This window comes from Daphnia magna, linkage group LG5 (assembly GCF_020631705.1).
Source record: "Daphnia magna isolate NIES linkage group LG5, ASM2063170v1.1, whole genome shotgun sequence".
Classification (NCBI taxonomy): Eukaryota; Metazoa; Arthropoda; class Branchiopoda; order Diplostraca; family Daphniidae; genus Daphnia; species Daphnia magna.
In genome coordinates this window covers 12,369,176-12,388,475 of record NC_059186.1, presented here as the reverse complement: position 1 = coordinate 12,388,475, position 19,300 = coordinate 12,369,176, and the positions used below count along the sequence as shown (strand labels likewise).

At 43.7% G+C, this 19,300-nt stretch overlaps 4 protein-coding genes, 1 long non-coding RNA gene and 4 other non-coding genes across 14 annotated transcripts; 4 read left to right on the top strand and 5 right to left on the bottom strand.

The window, feature by feature from the left end:
• Nucleotides 1–209: 209 nt before the first annotated feature.
• On the top strand, nt 210–3,259 carry LOC116923697 (trypsin-1). Of its 4 annotated transcripts, none has more exons than XM_045173865.1 (10): nt 210–346; nt 515–637; nt 1,126–1,346; nt 1,441–1,755; nt 1,854–1,942; nt 2,023–2,152; nt 2,234–2,378; nt 2,458–2,588; nt 2,682–2,763; nt 2,863–3,259. In XM_045173865.1, the coding sequence occupies exons 2-10, from the start codon at nt 523–525 to the stop codon at nt 2,943–2,945; spliced, it is 1,311 nt and encodes a 436-aa protein (XP_045029800.1). In that variant the 5' UTR covers nt 210–346; nt 515–522; the 3' UTR covers nt 2,946–3,259. The 4 variants fall into 4 exon arrangements, with proteins under 4 accessions (XP_045029800.1, XP_045029799.1, XP_032786099.2 ...); XM_045173864.1 differs by having other exon boundaries at nt 1,120–1,346; XM_032930208.2 differs by having other exon boundaries at nt 249–385.
• Nucleotides 3,260–4,366: 1,107 nt separating this feature from the next.
• On the top strand, nt 4,367–7,085 carry LOC116923698 (serine protease 44). Of its 2 annotated transcripts, none has more exons than XM_032930211.2 (10): nt 4,367–4,505; nt 4,599–4,744; nt 4,954–5,165; nt 5,256–5,588; nt 5,699–5,787; nt 5,869–5,998; nt 6,097–6,244; nt 6,371–6,504; nt 6,644–6,725; nt 6,813–7,085. In XM_032930211.2, the coding sequence occupies exons 2-10, from the start codon at nt 4,621–4,623 to the stop codon at nt 6,893–6,895; spliced, it is 1,335 nt and encodes a 444-aa protein (XP_032786102.1). In that variant the 5' UTR covers nt 4,367–4,505; nt 4,599–4,620; the 3' UTR covers nt 6,896–7,085. The 2 variants fall into 2 exon arrangements, with proteins under 2 accessions (XP_032786102.1, XP_032786100.1); XM_032930209.2 differs by having other exon boundaries at nt 4,388–4,505; nt 4,602–4,744.
• A 129-nt stretch (nt 7,086–7,214) lies between these two features.
• On the bottom strand, nt 7,215–19,095 carry LOC123472414. Its single transcript, XR_006646850.1, has 4 exons — nt 18,836–19,095; nt 18,438–18,547; nt 17,727–17,803; nt 7,215–7,448 (listed from the first exon to the last, which is right to left on the bottom strand). It is a non-coding gene; the product is annotated as an uncharacterized LOC123472414 (long non-coding RNA).
• Nucleotides 8,093–10,802, top strand: LOC116923699 (trypsin-1). Of its 2 annotated transcripts, XM_032930212.2 has the most exons (9): nt 8,093–8,388; nt 8,830–9,056; nt 9,187–9,498; nt 9,585–9,673; nt 9,763–9,892; nt 9,965–10,109; nt 10,197–10,327; nt 10,420–10,501; nt 10,565–10,802. In XM_032930212.2, exons 1-9 carry the CDS (start codon nt 8,133–8,135, stop codon nt 10,645–10,647), a joined length of 1,455 nt encoding a protein of 484 aa, XP_032786103.2. In that variant the 5' UTR covers nt 8,093–8,132; the 3' UTR covers nt 10,648–10,802. The 2 variants fall into 2 exon arrangements, with proteins under 2 accessions (XP_032786103.2, XP_045029796.1); XM_045173861.1 differs by lacking the exon at nt 8,830–9,056.
• Nucleotides 11,786–14,610, top strand: LOC116923695 (trypsin alpha). The gene is made up of 8 exons (XM_032930206.2): nt 11,786–12,277; nt 12,679–12,908; nt 13,008–13,340; nt 13,408–13,623; nt 13,723–13,870; nt 13,944–14,092; nt 14,161–14,242; nt 14,323–14,610. The coding sequence occupies exons 1-8, from the start codon at nt 12,163–12,165 to the stop codon at nt 14,403–14,405; spliced, it is 1,356 nt and encodes a 451-aa protein (XP_032786097.2). The 5' UTR covers nt 11,786–12,162; the 3' UTR covers nt 14,406–14,610.
• On the bottom strand, nt 14,864–14,935 carry Trnag-ucc. The gene has a single exon. It is a non-coding gene; the product is annotated as a tRNA-Gly (tRNA).
• Nucleotides 15,280–15,351, bottom strand: Trnag-ucc. The gene has a single exon. It is a non-coding gene; the product is annotated as a tRNA-Gly (tRNA).
• On the bottom strand, nt 16,955–17,026 carry Trnag-ucc. The gene has a single exon. It is a non-coding gene; the product is annotated as a tRNA-Gly (tRNA).
• On the bottom strand, nt 17,394–17,465 carry Trnag-ucc. The gene has a single exon. It is a non-coding gene; the product is annotated as a tRNA-Gly (tRNA).
• Nucleotides 19,096–19,300: the final 205 nt, after the last annotated feature.

Genomic DNA, 19,300 nt, shown 5'->3' with positions numbered 1-19,300 from the left:
TTCACGGAGTGAGGTTGAGGAAGTTTCTGCTTTCTTTCTTTTTTTGTGTGTGTGTTATGTGCCACCGGCATATTTTGACAGTTTCAAAGTCACCGCCCGCCCATAGAATGAAGAGAATTCTGCAATGCGTTTTCCTTCTAATACCATGATGGTATACTTGATCGAACCGCCACGTCTCACAGTCAAGGTCCATCCGGAGTAATAAAAAGGAGCACCTCGACAAACGAATTCATCCAGAAGACGGTTGGAATTGTAGAACAAGACACGCCGAGAAAAGATTGGCGCCTTACTGAGACTTGCATCCGATCCTCAATCGCACACAGTTGTCGTTATTCTAATCAAGCTGGTAAGCTGAGTGTCATCACCGTGACCCTAAATTATCCAGGTAGTACACAAACAAGTTGCATCACATTTAAGCCTTTCGTTTCTGGATGCGGCCTGGATGATTTAACATTTGCAGTAGGTCTACCTACAATTAGATTCTTAATTTGACACATTGCATTTGTTCAACAAGATCTAGCAATGTTACGAACCAACTATTGGATGGCATCAGCCGCGTTCTTCCTGATGAATGCTGTGCTCTTCTGCCCAGTCAGTTGCAATGTTTATCGAACACATGATGCCTTTCTAATCGACGGTGAGGACTTTTATTTGCTTTTTTTTTCTCTCTTTTGTTGTCGTTTTAGTTTGGGTTTCTTTTGTTGCATTGAAGTTTTCCCCTATTCTGTATGCGCTATTCATATTCACGTTGAAGCGCTTGTGGGTGACTCATGTTAACTGGATTTTCCGGTTCTAAATGAAAAACAAAAGAAAAAACAAAACAACAAATGAGATAAAAAGACGAGTTCTTGAAATTGCATCATTTTCATAGTCTATAAAACCAAACAAAACAAAAAAATATTGTTATCTTAGTTATTCACGTTTGGAAAAGGTAATTGTAACATTCTTGAAATGCTATTTCTCTTCGGCGGAGGCCATTGCTCTGTACGCGGTCTCGTTACATTCCAAATGATGCACCGGTCCTACAGGCAGAATCCTATAGCTTACGAGAACGTTGACGAAATGGAATGTTTATGGGGTATCTAACGAATGGCATTTTGCGCTGTTGAATGCCATCAGGCGCAGAGACCCGAAACGACGGTGGATTTTACCAGTCAAGTCATCTACCGAGCAACACCTTCATGCTGAAGGAAAAATCGTGTTTCACGAGGCATGGCAGTTTTGGCTCCTGCTCACCAATTCGCGCTTGCTATACGCTAACGAGGTTGCCCCACGTAAATCAGCTGGACCTGTGGGCCGTCCTAACTAGCGGCACTTGCCAATACGCCGATGAGGATGGCAATCAGGTAATCGAATTCTCACAAACCCATACAGATGACGAGCATTCAATCCATTCGACAGATGAGTTCCTTACAAATGATCGTACCTATATATTCATAGGTTTACGGAGTCTGTTGTCCCAGACCAACAATGCAGACTAACAACGGCAACGTACAAGTGCTGGACGGCAGTTTCGGTACTGAATCCATCCCGATGCTGGACCGAATCAACCCTTACAACAGCCCGTCGTCCAGACCACCGTATGTTCGTCCGCAGATAAATGGCCCACCGAGGCCAACTGACTTCGCAATCAATCCGTTCAATGACACGAGGCAGTCGACCACCTGTGGCGTAGGACCCACTAAAACGCTTAGTTTCGACGAACAGCGCATCGTTGGAGGAACCAACGCCGCCAAGAATTCCTGGCCTGGCATAGTGCGTTCGCATCACTAGAAAAATCCAATCAAAAATGCATATTTAAAAAACATTCAACGTGATCAACGACCTAAACAGAGAATTGGAATTTCTTAAAGGTGGCGCTGAGATCGAACGGCTTCGCCATCTGCGGTGGATCTTTGATTTCCCCGAGCCACGTCCTGACAGCCGCCCATTGCGTTGACTCGTAAGATTTCATTCAAACAATCAAACAAAATCAAGTGAATCGTTTAAAAAGAGCTTGAGACCATGTCGGACGTCGGACAGGGTGACGCAGTGGAACATCAAAGAGCTTTCTGTCGACTTGGGCATGCACAGCTTGGAACCAAGCGACGCGCAGGAAACGAGAGCCGTTCGCAGGGTGACAATTCACGGCCGATGGGATCCCGCCACCAACGTAAATTTGATGCAGACAAATAATAAAACACGAACCAATTTCTAGATCGAAATGGCTGACCTATTTTCGTTTACCTGTCAGAACAACGACGTGGCCATTTTGACTCTGTCGTCGCCAGTGCCTTACGACGCCACCATTTCGCCCGTCTGTTTGCCGCCGCAAGGTTCCAGCAACCAGTACGTTAGCCGAGAGGCGGCCATTATCGGATGGGGAACGGTGAAAGAAGGTACACATTCAGAACGAGTGCCGTCTCGTGTGTCTGTTTCACCAGCGTCGCACGCGTCTGTTGTCTCCGCTCGATTCAGGTGGATCTCAGCCGTCCGTCCTACAACAATCGACCGTCAAAATCATAGCCAACGCGAAATGCAGATCAAGTTACCCGGACATTAGCGCCGGCATGTTATGCGCCGCCGCTCCTGGCACCGACACTTGCCAGGTACTCCAATCGAACAGCAAGCCGTTGGCCACTTGACACGTCAAAAGTTAAAAGGCAATCAGCAACTCATGTTCCGTTAACCATTTTACTTAGGGTGACAGCGGTGGTCCGCTGCTCGTCCGGCCATCGCCGAGCTCCCCTTGGACCCAGGTTGGAATCGTCAGCTACGGTGTCGGTATGTATATATAGCTGTTCAGCTTAAACGCGAGCTTAAAAGGTTGACCCGGCCATATTTGTCTCAATTGTGTGGCCAATTTTGATTGGCACTTGGCAGGTTGTGCCCAACCAGAATATCCGGGCGTCTATGCCAGAGTGACATTTTACCGCAGCTGGATCAACAAATACGCCACTGTCTAAGGTTGCCCTGGCGTAGCATGTGTCGCGGAACGAGCTGAAACTTTAAATACGAGTTGGGCTGAACTGCAGAGCGGATACGAGAGGGGAGTGGTGGAGCCTGCAGTGCAACAGACGAAACATAAAAAGGGGTTCAATCGTCCGATCGTACACTAATTATTCAATAGCGTTTCATTACCTGTCACCGGATATGCGTTTTTCGTCCATCAATGCGGCATTCGAGCATTGGAATTGCTCTTGAATTTCAATCAAAAACCACAATTCTGTAATCAAATCGGTGAATTTTGAGATGCCAAAAATACACAAAAACAACAGCAGTTGAGCACCAGGCCTTTTTGCTTTCATAAATATATACACGTGAATACGTAAAAAGTTCAAACACAAGAGGTGGTTCAATGAAACGACTGGAAAGGCAGACACGTACAACTCGTTCCTACTCTGCCAGGGAATTAAAACCGGATTTCGTTTTTTTTTTTTTTTAAAGACCAAAGGCAATAAAATAAATATTAAATAAAATAAATATAATACCCGGCAGTAAGTTGGCAGTATTACGATTATAATTGGATTGTTGGCTGTACTTGCTGGAAGACGGTTGTTCGTTTGCGTTGACGCATTCCCTTGCAGCCGACGGCGAATGACCGCGACCGTCTATAATCAACGATTGGTTGCAACCACAAAGCGGATTTTATTCGAGTCGACCTTCGTCACAACATGTGGAATCAGACGATGGATCCGGCCATATCACCTGAGGCCATCACCGGGTAATTGAGAATAATCATTAGAAAAACATAAAAAAAACCAAAAAACTTTCAATCAGCTGAGTGAATGAATGGGATCGAAAGTATAGCCATGGCCACAGAAGGTCAGAAATGTAAATCGATTGGAGACAATGTCGCTATCGGAAATGCTTTGCGTGATTAGAGGCAAGGCATTACTAGAGGGGGGGCAACGACCCACCAAAACACGCCCACCGAACAGAGATAACGAAAAGGAATACGAATTGCGTGCCAACAGGATATCCCGACAGAAAGGTGAAGAGAAACACGGAGCTCGGAGCTATTTATCATTTGTCAAAGGCAGAAAGATTGTGGCCGAAGATGAATTAAGTTCGGATACAAGATTGAAATGCAAACGCAATTTCCAAAGAGCGCATCGTTTTTTGTTTTGTTTTTCTTTCCTTTTTGAGGAGCTTCAAAGATTCCAGACATTTGTAGAGTGAATGACATGCGCTAAGTGGCCGACCGAAATGATATTCTACGAATCAAAGGTTGGACATCGACAAGTCATCGACCACTAAACAGGAAACAAAAAGAGAAAAGGACAAAAAAAATGTCCGTTTTTCCAGTTTTCCAGTTGACAATTGCACGTACGTGATGAACAGGTTGGCTGTCATTAGCAAAGTCTCAAAAGCCTTGATATAAAAGAGCCCCGAAAGAGGCAAGTTTGTCAGAAGCGACTTGCGAGTCGTTCACTGCAGGGGAAACGTTCCATCATTTCACATTCGTCCTCTTCAATACGATAATCGAGTCCAACAGCCTCAAATTGATTAGCATCCCATCTCAGGTAGGCCATTGTAAACGTTTTCCAAGCATTTCACCTCTGGCCAGTGACTGACTTAAAAGAACCGACGTTTATTATCTCATCTTCTACGGGCAGCAGTTTCAAAACAGATTGGCAAATGACTGGACCTTTTGACGCAGTAAGAGCATTAGCTTCTTTAGCTTTACTGGTGGCCGTGCTGTCATCCTCTCGCTCTGTCAATAGCCAAGTCTTCCGGACGAGAGATGCCATCATCATCGAAGGTGAGTCTTGATATCCGGCTGTCATTAAAATTTGCATGGGCTGCTTCCATCAGTCCTTGCATGGTGAGTCTATGGACATGGTCACATGGACTGGAAGTAGGACACATTTTCGTGTCCTCTGAAATAGAATGAAATGGAATGGAACAAAACAAGAAAATGTACAGTAGAAGAAGAAGAAACTCATGATACTCCCTCAATGTCTATTTCAGGCAGAAGCGACTGGTACCCGTACGCCGATTTAGCTGGCCACAGTCCAATGTTGAGTGAACGATCGTGTTTTACGAGAGACGGAAATCTCGGCTACTGCACGTCCGTCCGCTCTTGCTACCCGACGCTGGCATTGCCGCCATTGCATCAAGCGGAAACGTGGGCCATTCTCAGCAGTGGCACCTGTCACTACGCCAGGGACGACGGCTTTCAGGTCGTCGTCGTTTTTGCATACAATTCAATGCAAAATCATTGACCATTGAAAAAAGAACTACGTTTTAATGTCCTCTTACCTCTTCATTAGGTTTACGGCGTGTGCTGCTTGAAATTAGCCACCAGACACGATCCCGATCATGACGACGACGACGGTCGAGATGCCGACGGTTCATACGGATCGATCCAGCTGGTGCTGCCGCTGAATCGCTACACCAGCCAGTTGCTGCAGCCGCTCAACTTTCAACGGCCGTCGCGTAGGAAACCTGGCGACGTCGCGTCGACCAGCGTCGATGCGGACAAGAACATGCCCGGTTTCAAGCAATCGCTCACCTGCGGCACCGGGCCCATAAAGACGCTGACCTACGACGAGCAGCGCCTGTTTGGACCGAGCGAAGCCGACAAAAATTCTTGGCCAGGCACCGTAAGTGACACACAAAACATCGCCTTTCGTTGATGAGACGAGTCGAATAAGCGTCAGCAATCAACTCAACGGCAATTGCTCTTTCACGATTCGCAAATTTCCACAAATAGGTGTCGCTGAGATTCAACGGCAAATTCCTGTGCGGTGGATCGCTGATTGGGCCGACTCAAATTCTGACGGCTGCCCACTGCGTCGACAAGTGGGTTCTATTTTACTATTCGACAATGCCAACTTGACAAATGCAAATTTTCACTTACCAACGTACCGTCCATCGTCGTAGCGTGTCGTGGGGCGCAGTTTCTCAGTTGAGCGTCGAGCTGGGCATGCACGTGCTCAACCCAAGCGACGCCGAGATGAAAAAACCAGTGCGTCGAATCATCATTCACAGAGGATGGAGCAGAAGCACTAAAGTAAGCCCCGTGGGGTGGGGTGCGGTGGGGTGGGAAAAGAAAAGACAAACGATGCAACTGATTTTGTTTTGTTTGTTTTTTCCAAATTCGTGTCACAGTACAACGATATCGCCATTCTCATTCTGGCTTCGCCCGTCGTTTATACGACCACCGTTTCGCCCGTCTGTTTGCCACAACAGGGTTCCACCAACGACCAGGAGTTCATCAAAGAGGCGTCCTCCGTCGGATGGGGAACAATCAGAGAAGGTATACGTACGTCCGCATATTTAAGAAATAATCCAAGAAAAAGCCCATCGTCCGACCAAGGACGAACAAGAAAAGAGAGAAAAGAGAAAAGAGTTTTTTGGTTGTTTCTTCTTTTTTATCGTTCAGGTGTGTTTTTCTCGTCGACTGCCCTTCAGCACACGACCGTTAAGATATTAGACAACTCGCAATGCAAAGAAAGTTATCCGAACATCATCGGCAGCATGCTGTGCGCTATCGCACCCGAGAGCAACACTTGCCAGGTACTACGTAGTACGTTATTTAAAAGAGCATTGCAATTCATGCAAATGAGCAAACATTTAAGACAGGCGCAAAAAAATATATATATAATTAAAAATAATTAAAAGCGTTTCTTAATCATTGCCCCTTCCCCATTTCTAGAGTGACAGCGGCGGTCCGTTGTACAACCGAACGTCACCAGATGCACCTTGGGTACAGCTGGGCATCGTCAGTCATGGAATCGGTACATTTCTTTACATGCTCTCAATCACGGCAATAACACACAAACTAATTGAATGTGTTTTTTTTTTCGTTTTTTGTTTTTTTAAAGGGTGTGCCAGACCAGGATATCCGGTTGTCTACACCAGGGTGTCGAATTACAGGACGTGGATCAGGCTCCTTTCGAGAGTTTGATCACGAAATCGGCCCATCACTGCCCCGTCCCTTCACCCCATCAAATTCTCACGCCACCAAACGCGTTGCTTCTTCCCGGGCAACAAGGGAGAAAACAAGGAAAATATTATTTGGGGATCAATCGTGTTTCTCTTCATTTGACCATTTGTTTCCTATATGCTATAATAAATGCAACGATATTTAAAGCTGAGATGGCCCATCCCAAACGTGATTACATTACTCTTAGCGATCAAAACAATGAACCAATCTTCGTTCGCATTATGGACTCTATTTGATGACTAATGGGTTTTTTAAAATAAAAAGTGAAGTTGCACTCACCCGATGACGAGATCGCTGCTATTCTAAATAGAATGGGCCGGCTATGCGGACAAGTATATCGGATGAACAGGAAACACACAAGTAGAGAGGATGCTGAATAAATGCCGTATGGTAGGCTACGTTATGTATTTTCTCGACTGGTTTGGTTGTTCCCTATCAACGCCTTTATTAAGCGGGCTGTATAGCTGAAGCAACGCAGGACTATCGATAATCGGGTCTGGTATCAAACCATCATCTGGAAAAAAGAAAAAGGATTTAAAATAACAAGAATTGATCGAAATTTATCAATGAGTTCATTCGACTAGTATACGTCTTTTTGCATAAGGTGAATGCACAGCTGAAGGAAGAAGCAGGGGAAGGAGGATTAAGGAAATAAAAAGATAATTGGCGCTTTGTGTCACCGGAACAGGTTGCAACTATAGAGTTTAGACAATGGCAATGGATGTATAGCCTAACACAAAAAGCCAGCTGATTCAGAATAAAAGACTGCCCCTTCATTTTGTTTTTAGCTTCTTTTTTGTTGTTGTGGGGGTTGATTGACCGATCTCCTAAAAGCTAAAAGCAGCGGACAGGGCGTGATCGAGCAACGATAATGATGGACATACGCCAGACTCGTATGCTAATATGTCTGTGTGTTTTGCTAACGAAAAAAAATGATAATTAAGCTCGAGGTGATGTTCAACTTGATGCCGTTTATGACGGAGCACGTCCCTGAAAGTATAAATATTTGAAGAGCAACGTTATAAAACATTTCTGCGTTTGTTGATTCATTGAAATCATTTCGTCCCTTTGCCCGAGGGGTATTTTGTTCTTGTTCTTCGAAATGACGACTGTGGCGCTGCCTGTTAGTGAAGGAATCTTCTTAAAAGCAGATCCGATTGTGGCAAATTCATTTAGAACCAATCCGAGAGTTGAGTTGATGAAACGGGTTCAGCAACTAGTCGGGCGTAGGTTCACCTCTACTGAAAGCAACGTCAACTTGCTCTGGCCCCTGCTATTTTATTTGCTCGACATCACATACACACACACGGCATCGAGCGTCACGATGGCACCGACCCGAGTTCTTCAGTTGATGGTCTCGACCATCTTCACCGCGCTATTCGCATCGGTGTTGTCTCCCCGCTCAGCAGTTACGGCAAGCATCTACCAAACCAGCGATGCCATCGTCATCGAAGGTGAAGTTCGTCTTTGTTTTTGTTTTGTTTTTTTTCATTTTTTAGTTGTGATCTTTCGACATGTCAATCGAAAAGAAACACAAGTGCAGTGAACTGCTGCTAGAACGGAACGCAAACATTGATACTTCAGCAATGGACGAAAGATGGCAGGTATAGAGGGAATTTTGACGGGACTCTGTACAAGCCCCAATTGATGGAGCCCCAAAACTCTGATCCAACAACTGGTTTTTCGGCTTCGTTCGAAAATGGAAGACGGTGGATTTCAATGTTTAAGTTGCAGGGGGAAAAGAAAAATTATGAATTGTTTTCCTAAAAACGACATCAAGACGAACCCGTTATTATTTTGAATCATATTATTTTTCGGAATCGGGTTCATTTCCAATTCAAATTGAATCATGTCTGTATGACGCAACAATGACGTGATGTGCCTGTCGATTGCAGCCGGAGACGTTGGGGACGACCAGAGCACGTACCAAAATGTTCTGCTGAGCAACAGCTTCATGAAGGAAAAGGAGCGCTCGTGTTTTACCAGAGACGGCCGATTCGGTTCGTGCATGACGATCCGTTCGTGCTACCCGAACATCAAGTTGCCCCAGTTGAGACATTTGGGTCCGTGGACGACGGCCATTCGTGGTACGTGCAACTACTTTGCAGAAGATGAAAAAATGGTAAAACTACACGAATTTGGGCTTACACAACAATCAAGTGGCATCACAGACCCCAATCTATATGATAATCAACCAATAAGCGAACAGCAGAAATCGAGAGATTGAAAATGTGTCTCGACTTGTGTATTAGGTTTACGGCGTCTGCTGCTCAAAACAGGCGGACGGAGATGATTACGACGAGCTTGGCGACGGATTTCACCAACCGTTTTCGACTGTGTCGGCCAATATCCACGACGGCCCGGCCCACAGCTCCAACACTCCCTGGCTGCTAAACGCACCACTCGGGCAGGCAAACACACACAAAACCAACGAATGGATCAAGGGATTCATCGATTCAAAACAATCGATCCCGTGCGGCGCCGGACCGGCCAAACTGCTGAGTTTCGAAGACCAGCGCATCGTCGGAGGAACGGACGCCGTCAAACATTCCTGGCCAGGCATAGTGAGGTTTCAATATTAGATTTCGCTAAGTAAAGCTCTCGATACGATTACATGAAAAATTGCGTATAAATGTACCCCACATGTAAGGCTGGGTTGAGATACTCGGGCTTTCTTTTCTGTGCCGGATCTCTGGTCGCCCCCACCAAAATCCTGACGGCCGCTCACTGTGTCGACTGGTAAGCGTCTAAGAAAAACGCTCGACTCTGTTCGAATCAAAGGATTGTCTCAAATTCAATTTCGAAATGATCGTCTCCTATCCGCGTAGGATAACAGACTCGGCTATCGACAAACTGTCTGTCGACCTGGGGATGCACGACAAGGACCAAGGCGACGCGCTGCTAACCAAAATGGTCAGTCGACTCGTCATCCACAAAGGTTGGATGCCCACGACTATGGTGAGTGAGTCGAGGTTTTTCGCGGCAATTTCACTTTTCAATGTTTGACTTTTGTTGTTGTTGAGCCAACAGTACAACGACATTGCCATCCTCACCCTGGACTCGCCTGTCACTTACACGTCCGCCATTTCGCCGTTCTGTTTGCCTCCGCCCGGTCTGGCTGATCGGTACGTCGGCAGCGAGGCTGCCATCATCGGATGGGGAGACGTCCAGGAAGGTAAAGTTTGAACTGTCAGTGCCCCTACTTGTCTCGTCAAACTGTTGCCCCTGTTCTACTTTTCTTCTCCGGTTCGGTTGGCTCCAGGTGGGCCTGGAAAGCCAGTCCTGCAGCAAGCGACCGTCCAAATAGCGGCCAACATGAAATGCCGAAAAATATACCCGTTACTAGCCTACAGCATGTTATGCGCTGGCGCACCAGGAAGAGACACTTGCCAGGTGCTTCATTTTGTTTTCATTTAAAAAACGCGCAACGATGGTTGTCCAAACAACGACATTGCCGTATACATTGTGCCCTTATGGTACTGCAGGGTGACAGCGGAGGTCCGCTGCTGGTGCGATCATCATTCGGTTCACCTTGGACTGTGGCTGGCATAGTGAGTTACGGCATCGGTATGTATCTTGCATTTCAATTCATTAACACATCAATTCAAATTAAATGAATGTTTTTCGAAGGATGCGCAAAACCAGGAATACCCGGTGTCTACACCAGGGTAACGTCTTTCAGGCCATGGATCAGGTTTCATTTACTGTTTTGATTGCCAACACATTTGACTACGGCCGATTGTTGAACAATAATTCGAAATGAACGTCATATTTACAGAGTTATGATATAATACACCGCGCATCGATTGAAAATAATTATAAATAAATCGACCAAATCGCTGGCCATTCGCTAACGGTATAGGCATACGGATTGAATTTTTACTGTTTTTACCTGTCCAACATTGGTACAGCTTGTAACCAAACCAAACCTCGACAAAAGGGCAATGGGACGGACTTTTATTATTCGTCTTCACTACTCGCACACCGTTGTAAAACGATGCACGCACTGAGACATTGCAGCTGCTCCAGCGATTGACTCGTGTGCACGTCCCCGTTGCCATGGGAAACATCAAGAGCTGATAGTGAAAAGTGAAGAAAACATAATCAACCGCTATGGAAACAAGAGACGAAAGACCGAAAATGAGTTTCACCAGTTGTTCCGGGAGTTGTTCTTCAATTGCAAGTGCAAATGACTGTTGACGACGAATTCGGGCAGTATGCAAGGGCCAATGCATTTGCAAAAGGAAACAAACGTGGCACGCCACCGCGTCAAAGCTAATGGCAATAAAAAGATCTCACGCCAAATTCCATCGTGCAACACTCACGAAAGAGAATTGGGGATGCCGTTTCTTTTGATTTCAGCCGTCGTTGCTTCTCTTGTTTTACGCATCGATTCATTCGCTCCCTTTTCTAGACGACGATACGACTAGACGAACAATTCAAATGAAGATAACGAGTCGATTTCTATTCCATAGGCTGAAGGCGATTAAAAGATGGATCTTTGCTATCTGGGATTACACATTTGCAATGAAGATTGGAAAAGTCAAAAGAAAAATCATGTCGGCCTGTAGCGCGAGCGCGACTCGTATTTCCAGCATTGAAATACTACCGTTAGGCGTGTGTGATGAAAGACGGTGCGACCATTGCGCCACACGCGCAGCCTTAATAAAAAAAAACAGGAAAACCTGGGCGAAATTCATCCTCCGCCCAAACACTGACCGACAACCGGTATCGAGACCGTTTCTACAATAACTCGTCCCCCCCCCTCTTTCGTGTAATTGAAAAAGGCTTGAGGCACTCCAATGCTAAAGTTGAACAGCATGTCATAGAAAAGCAGAACAGATTCTAGAATGGAGGTTAGTTGTTCGAAAGCATTTGGTTAAGTGGTAAGACTTCCCATCTGAATGCTATGCTCCCGTTTCTATCCCATCGCAGTTCTACGTAACGCAGAGCTCACGGACATCACGCACACAGCAATTGCTTGTCGTTCTCTGCAGTGTTGATGCCCAAATAGCCGGGCTTTAACCGACAGCGGCTGAATGTCAACTGTTTTTCTGTTGTGCTTGTACGTAAAAGGAGTTCCGATAGGACGAGTTGTTTTTAAAAGCTAGTTGAGAGTGGGCGACATTGCCAACACCGTCCTCAAACAATTGACAGTCGCATTTGACAATTGCCGCCACTCGCAGTATCGCGGCAGAAACGACGCCTGTGCGACTCGTAGTGCGACCATGACGCAAATCGATCGCTTAATCGCATCAGCCATTTGTTTCGTCGTCGCTTCCTTGTCCTTCCGCCCGGCCAATGGTCTCTACTCTCAAACGGCTGATACGATCGTCATCAAAGGTGAGAGCCATGCGTGTTTCTGAATCTTCTTTTCCTTCGATTGTCTTTGATTTGGCCGTTATCATGTTAAAACACTGGCAACAAATAGGCACGAGAAAACAAACAAACAAAAAAACAGTCGGACGTGCGATAAACGTAAACGTAAAAGGTTCTTCAAAGAATCGAGCGTGAACTGGATTATCCCGTTTCACGTTGTCAGACAAGAAAAAACAAATGCCAACTGATTTGAAATTAGGTCGAATGTTGTTTTCTTTCTTCTTTAAAAAAAAAATTGAATAAGCCTTCTTCGCAACAAAGCAATTTTTGTTGCTGTTCGACATCCTTTTTTAAATAAAAAACAAGTAGAAAAAAACAAAACAATTCCAAACTGACTGCACTTTTGATGCGCATTGCGATCGCAGCAGGAGACGTGGCAGAGGACGTCCAATTGCACGAGACCCATTTACTCAGCGACGATTTCATTCACATGAAGGAGAGCACTTGCCTGACCAAGGACGGTGACTTGGGATTTTGCACGTCGTTCCGCTCTTGTTACCCAGGTACGAAACGGACCCAGTTGACCTACGCCGAAATGAAGGCCATTGCCCTTCGCGGCACTTGCCAATACTTGCGAGAAGACGACGGACAAAAGGTGAGTTTGGAAAAAATCAAATAAACTGTCCGATGCTCATTCTCTAGCACAAGATGCGTAACGAACGAAAGACAACTAATAAGCCAATCTACTTTGCAGGCCAACGGCATCTGTTGCCCGAAAGATTACAGCGATGATTACGACGACTACGGTCTGGATCTAGACAATTTCTACCAATCCGTTGCGCCGCCCATACCAGTTTTCCCCTTCGAAGCCCAACCACCCAATCCCAATGTCCCACCATGGTTGCACCCATCTTACGGACTGCAAGACATCAAAACCACATCGATGGAATCCGAGGAAGAATTCGAAGAGATTGATACCCTACGACAATCGCTTATTTGCGGTGCTGGACCATCGAAAGGTTTAGATCCAGAGATGCACAGAGTCGTAGGAGGAACTGATGCCGCCAAGAATTCGTGGCCTTTTATGGTAAACATTTTTTTTGTGAAATCAAAATCAATAAATCAATGATCGAAGGTTCCGCGATTCGTTGCAGGCGGCCCTCAGATTCAGTGGCAAATTTCTATGCGCTGGATCCTTAATTTCACCGACAAAAATCCTCACGGCTGCCCATTGCGTGTCCGCCTTAATTGGTCTTAGACGTCGGCTGACTGTTGACCTCGGCATGCACAACCTGAACCCTAGCGACGCTCAAGAGACTAGAAAAGTCCGTCGAATCAAAATATTTTGGGGATACAACATGAGGACAAAAGTGGGTTTCAATTGTTTTTATTTGCCTCGATTTAACACGCACCCAAAGTCATTCAATTTCTTCCCCCCGCCCCTTTCCGTTTAAAAAAAAAAAATTTAGTTTAATAACGACATTGCCATTTTAACGATGGCATCGGCCGTGAATTTCACGTCGACCATATCGCCCGTCTGTTTGCCGCCAATGGGGACCAGAGAAAGATATTCAGAGAAAGCGGCGGCAGTCATCGGATGGGGATCGCTAGCTTACGGTACGCAAACATTTCTTCAAATGTATTGATGATTTGATCGGAAACTATTTTACGCTTTCTCATTAACACCAAGAGGGTCACCCGCAGCCAAAAGTTTTACAGGAAGCTATCCTTAAGGTCACGCCAAACTCAAAATGCAAAGAAAGTTACAAGAAAGCTGGCTTTACAATAGCTGATGGCAGTATGATATGCGCTGCTGCTCCTGGTAGAGACGCTTGCAGAGTAAGTGGCACGCACGTTGGGCAACAAAAAAAAAACAAAACACGTTTTCTTATTTTTTGAATTCGCAGGGTGACAGTGGCGGTCCACTTATTATTCAAGCGACGCCAAATTCCCGTTGGATTCAGGTTGGCATCGTCAGTTTCGGAATAGGTAAATGGCTGTCCTGTTTGCACGGTGTGGTTGCGATAGCTCACTACGGTAACAACACTGGCGTTGCTTATACTATACAGGTTGCGCAAGAGCGGAATATCCGGGCGTTTTCACCAGAGTGTCAGCATTCAGATTCTGGATTAGACTAGCGTCAGGGGTGTAACGAGATTCACACTTCCATGCATTTATATGGGCTTTTTTTTTAAGCGACGACGAGGAAGAAAGCGAGACGAAGAAAAGATCGCCGCCTGCTGTTCGGGGGATCCGTAATACCAACTAAACTTATTTACCTGTCATTTGACTGTTTCATGATTCGCATTTCGTTCATTGACTTGTTAAATGTATGATTACACTGGTTACAACTTGAACTTTCTACATCTCAGTTCGCATAAGACTATATGAGTTCAACGCTGTATTTAGAATGTCGGGGCCTAAACTGAACCGACTGCAATGAAATTTATGCACAAGTGAAACAAACGACTTGAGATTTAAAAAACATGGAAAATTATATAATCACAGATGAAATCCGTGCTGCATAATGACAAGTTTTTAGATCAAGTTTGCCACAAAAATGCCACAATTCGAGATGGAAAAAGACAAAGAAACCAGCGCAAAAAGGAGTGCGTTAGCCGGGAGTCGAACCCGGGTCTATTGCTTGGAAGGCAACAATGCTAACCGTTATACCACTAACGCTTATCAGAAACTTTGAACATTTATATACCGTAGAAGAAATCGAGGAACCAAGTAAAACTATTAAATTGTAACTATCTTGGTTACATCTCGATTGGACGATCACAAGTAAACACAACTGATCAACAAAAAGATACAAATAATTGACGAGGTTGAATATAAGGGTGTCAAAAACGAGCCTGTACACCCAAATATGTAAGTGTAAATTGCGACAGGTGCGACGGTAAAACAGCTCAAACTGATTACTTCATTACACTAAAACAAAGGGGACTGTAAATTGATCGATAAAAACTTTTTGTGGACTTTCCCAATAACGTCAGCAATTAAACTTGTTGCAAAAAAAGGAGTGCGTTAGCCGGGAGTCGAACCCGGGTCTATTGCTTGGAAGGCAACAATGCTAACCGTTATACCACTAACGCTTGGAGTTACAACACCAAAACTGTGATTATAACAGTAGTCCCTTGTTAGTTTTAACATTAAACATTTTAAATAACTAGCCAAGAGCCTAAACAGATGATTGCTCGATTGCTTTTCTCGTAGTAAGTACAGTACACCCAAAAACAGTCTCGACAGCAAATCAGTAAATATGTTGTAGAGTATGGTAATGGACATTTAGCTTTGATGCTAAAAACTGGAAACTACGAGTGTAATTAAATGCGGGATCACGACTCAGTTTTAAGAATAGTACCCTTTCTACAAGTGGATTGGTTAACTGACACAATCTTCGATTAATCAACCAATCAAATCGCCAGAGAAAAGATCCGCTATCAAAACGATGAACGACAACGAACAAACGATGCGAATGACACATAAAAATAGTCAATCAAGCAAAAAATAGTCGAAGAAAAGGAATAAAATTTGTGATCCGGCAACGCAGCACGCGGCGGTTAATTCAATCAAGAGTGTGCAAGAAAGTCGTTTTCTTTCGTGAAAACCTTGTATAAAACGCAAAGCTCTTAAGTTATCAATTCACAGAGCGCAAGAAGTGGCTGTCTCTATTGTCAAAGGAAATGTTTCCTTCGCATTAAATACGAAACACTTGACGAGGACTGGACGAGGTTTGGAAATTACATGAAAGGCGTGATCAAACCACAATGCCCAATTCTACCGCGAACACTGAATGAAATTCACCTTTCGAATGAAAAAGTAATAATAATCATTCGAAACATTAACCAACTTTTCACCCCAATCACACAATATGGTTTACCATTCAAGTGCAATAAATTATCAGAAAAAAACACTTCACTGAACTTGGGGATTAAAGAGTTTTATTTTTTTTTCTTTCAAAACAGAGTGCGTTAGTCGGGAGTCGAACCCGGGTCTATTGCTTGGAAGGCAACAATGCTAACCGTTATACCACTAACGCTTATTCGCTAGAAAAGTCGATTAATTTGTGACCAGGAAACAAGAATCACTGATCAACTTTCAAAAAAACAGATAAATAAATGCAGGTTACCACAAGAGCGATCGTTGTGTCTCATGCAATCAATAATTTTTAACAAGCCTCATTGCGACGTGTGTGACATCTAGAGTAGAAGAATGAAATACGCGATACGAAAAAGGAAGGAGAATTGATAGAGAAATGTGAAGTGGATTTGACTCAAGTAGGAGCTTTTTCAAAATAAATTTCCCTCCTCAAGTAACGCAGACAAATGCCTTATCAGTTTAGTTAAACTGAGCCAAACTGTTCTGGGTTTCACGACGAAAGATTTTTAGTTTTCAACGCTATGTGTTTCCCCCTTAGAAAGCAGAACTAAATCGAGTTGGTTCAAAAACGGATGAAAAAGTTTTGCGATGTCTGCAACTCTAACAATTACCACAAAGTTTTAAAGAAAACCAGATTTCAAAATCAAAGATATGTCCATACAAGAGATTTCGAAATGTCAAACCTGCCCGCCGTTTTTCTATTCGTCTATAATAACGATGGAATTACCAATATTAATGTTATTTGTTGTGTCTGATAAAGACTTGTTTTGCAAGGTTTTATTGACGGACGCAATCGCAAAGTCTAACAAAACGGAGTGCGTTAGCCGGGAGTCGAACCCGGGTCTATTGCTTGGAAGGCAACAATGCTAACCGTTATACCACTAACGCTTGCTGCATCAATTTGTTGATTAATTTGTAATCCGGAAACTTGATTCATTGACCAACCTATCAACCAAAATGATTCGTTTGCTGGGTTTTTAGAAAAAGGTAAGACTTTTTAACACGTTAGATGTCATGGCGTTAAAAAAATCAATCAAGTTGATTAAAAAAACGAGAAAAGTGTTGGTACCCAGTCCGCAATGCTCATTTCATCTGCAAACGGCTGAAACTAAATACAGCATTAAAAACAAGAAAACCACAGTTTAAAGATTTGTTTTCTAATAACGACGTAATTACCAAAATTTGTGAGCTGATAAAACTTGTTTTCCACGGTGTTTTGTTGACGCAGGAAATCACAAGTGTTTACAAAAGGGAGTGCGTTAGCCGGGAGTCGAACCCGGGTCTATTGCTTGGAAGGCAACAATGCTAACCGTTATACCACTAACGCTTACTACTGAACTTTCTTTAAATGGAAAAGACCCAACGACAAAATGCACGATGCAACTTCCAAAATCTCGGAACTCGGTTCGAAAAGCTACTCTCAAAAGAATTAGAAGAATATATCACCTGCATGCTCCCATAAAACGCATTGAGAGTTTGTACCACATCAAAAAGGAGAAAAACGGTTTGCCAAACAGAAACAAAACATTGGAACACAGTGGCATATGCGAGTATTGCAGCAAGATTAAAAGTGATGGCAGACACTTACCAGGATATGACGTGAACTGAAGACCACGCTGAGAAATGGCTACTTTACACACTGACGAATTTTCAGTTTGAACGACCCTAGAATTTCACCCAATAAAAGGAAAAATTTAGGCAACTTGATCGTGTATCGTATCATGCATCAGAAGGAAGTTTGAAAAAAGATGAGTCGTTTAACTTTTTTGGCAATCTTACGTTAGACACAATAAGTACGCCGCACATCGATCTGCGAAGATAGTTCTATATCTTCGCAGTTGGACAAACTGCAGATCACCCTTCCCCCAATCTCGTTTTGGTCATTACCGAGTGTGAGGACTGGCAACCAATTTTTTTTTAATTTTTTCTCAGCAAATTCAGGAGGATAGGTACAGTATTGACGGCAAAGATCCAAATTTCGTCCCCGTCCTCCTGCACCTTTTATTCGTTCAACTTTAAGCCCTTGATCGATTTTCTCCCTCCCCCTTCCTTTTTCTCTACATGACGACTACATAAAAATTTTCGAATAATACTGGACAAAAACGTTCTTTTACTACTCACTATTAAACTGTGCTGGTCAGCACATAGGAACTCACCCAATTAATTAGCTACCTATCTAGCAAAGCATTTTATTGGAGATTATCAATTTATTGTGTTTACTTTGATGTAAATTGTTGTTGCTGACTGATGTCTACATACATGATAATACACTTTTGATTACTAATGCAACTTTACATACTTAAAGATGTAGATGTGATGGCTGTGAAGGAAATTAGAATGCGTCTTTTCCTAATTTCACATTCTAGTTCGCAGTGTCAGCCTTCTGCTACATTCATGGAGGGTCAGTAACTAGGAAAACAATTGTGACATTAGTATTTTGTGGTAGTTATGGAATCAATACCAAAACTTGATTTAATCAAACACCAGCACAATTCACAACTGAACGCAATGGCAAATGGGTCTCCACGTGTGGAACGATACAAAAACTGCAAATACTACGACTGATCTTCCTCTACCACGAGTATTATCTTCCATTAAATGAATTCAAATGAATAAGCTACAAACTTTACCTTCGCAGAGACAATCATAACTACGCACTAAGATACACAACAGTAAATAGCAACAAATTAAACGTACCATTTTAAATTTAGAAAACTTGATAACAAGTAAGCCCTTTAACTTGGCTTAGTTGTACGTTGATTAACAATAAAAGTAATTCCCGAGCACTAAACAGGTTGTAACTGCAAAGACTCTTCTCTGTCTTCGTCTTCACGAGAAAGACAAGTTTTCCATTTCGTCCTCCCGCCAACACTGAACGGGCGACCAACGTTGGTAACGGAAGTAGGCATGCAGCGTTGCCTTTTTCTGGAAAACCTGAAATTGGTTTCTTCCCAAAAAGGTTTTCTTTATTTTTTATGTATTTTTAGCACTTTTCTTATTGAATAATATATTATGGAAAATAAAAATATTTAATAAGTCATTCTGTGTTGTATTTTCCTTTTTTGTGTAAATATATGCCGAAACTAGCTTACTCAGTTACTCTTGCTAGTTGCTAGGCATTCGTACAAGAACCCACTTGCCGAGTTGCTCGAGGTAAAATAG

Excerpts from the sequence above, each read along its gene's own strand:
- LOC116923698 (XM_032930211.2), top strand. The coding sequence starts at position 4,621 with ATGACTGGACCTTTTGACGCAGTAAGAGCATTAGCTTCTTTAGCTTTA. Across the intron at positions 4,745-4,953 it reads AGATGCCATCATCATCGAAG|GCAGAAGCGACTGGTACCCG; the intron begins GTGAGTCTTGAT and ends TGTCTATTTCAG. Across the intron at positions 5,999-6,096 it reads GATGGAGCAGAAGCACTAAA|TACAACGATATCGCCATTCT; the intron begins GTAAGCCCCGTG and ends TTCGTGTCACAG.
- LOC116923699 (XM_032930212.2), top strand. The coding sequence starts at position 8,133 with ATGAAACGGGTTCAGCAACTAGTCGGGCGTAGGTTCACCTCTACTGAA. Across the intron at positions 9,893-9,964 it reads GTTGGATGCCCACGACTATG|TACAACGACATTGCCATCCT; the intron begins GTGAGTGAGTCG and ends TTGAGCCAACAG. Across the intron at positions 10,110-10,196 it reads ATGGGGAGACGTCCAGGAAG|GTGGGCCTGGAAAGCCAGTC; the intron begins GTAAAGTTTGAA and ends GGTTGGCTCCAG.
- LOC116923697 (XM_045173864.1), top strand. The coding sequence starts at position 523 with ATGTTACGAACCAACTATTGGATGGCATCAGCCGCGTTCTTCCTGATG. Across the intron at positions 638-1,119 it reads TGATGCCTTTCTAATCGACG|GCGCAGAGACCCGAAACGAC; the intron begins GTGAGGACTTTT and ends GAATGCCATCAG. Across the intron at positions 2,589-2,681 it reads CTGGCACCGACACTTGCCAG|GGTGACAGCGGTGGTCCGCT; the intron begins GTACTCCAATCG and ends CATTTTACTTAG.
- LOC116923695 (XM_032930206.2), top strand. The coding sequence starts at position 12,163 with ATGACGCAAATCGATCGCTTAATCGCATCAGCCATTTGTTTCGTCGTC. Across the intron at positions 12,278-12,678 it reads TGATACGATCGTCATCAAAG|CAGGAGACGTGGCAGAGGAC; the intron begins GTGAGAGCCATG and ends TTGCGATCGCAG. Across the intron at positions 13,341-13,407 it reads AGAATTCGTGGCCTTTTATG|GCGGCCCTCAGATTCAGTGG; the intron begins GTAAACATTTTT and ends GATTCGTTGCAG.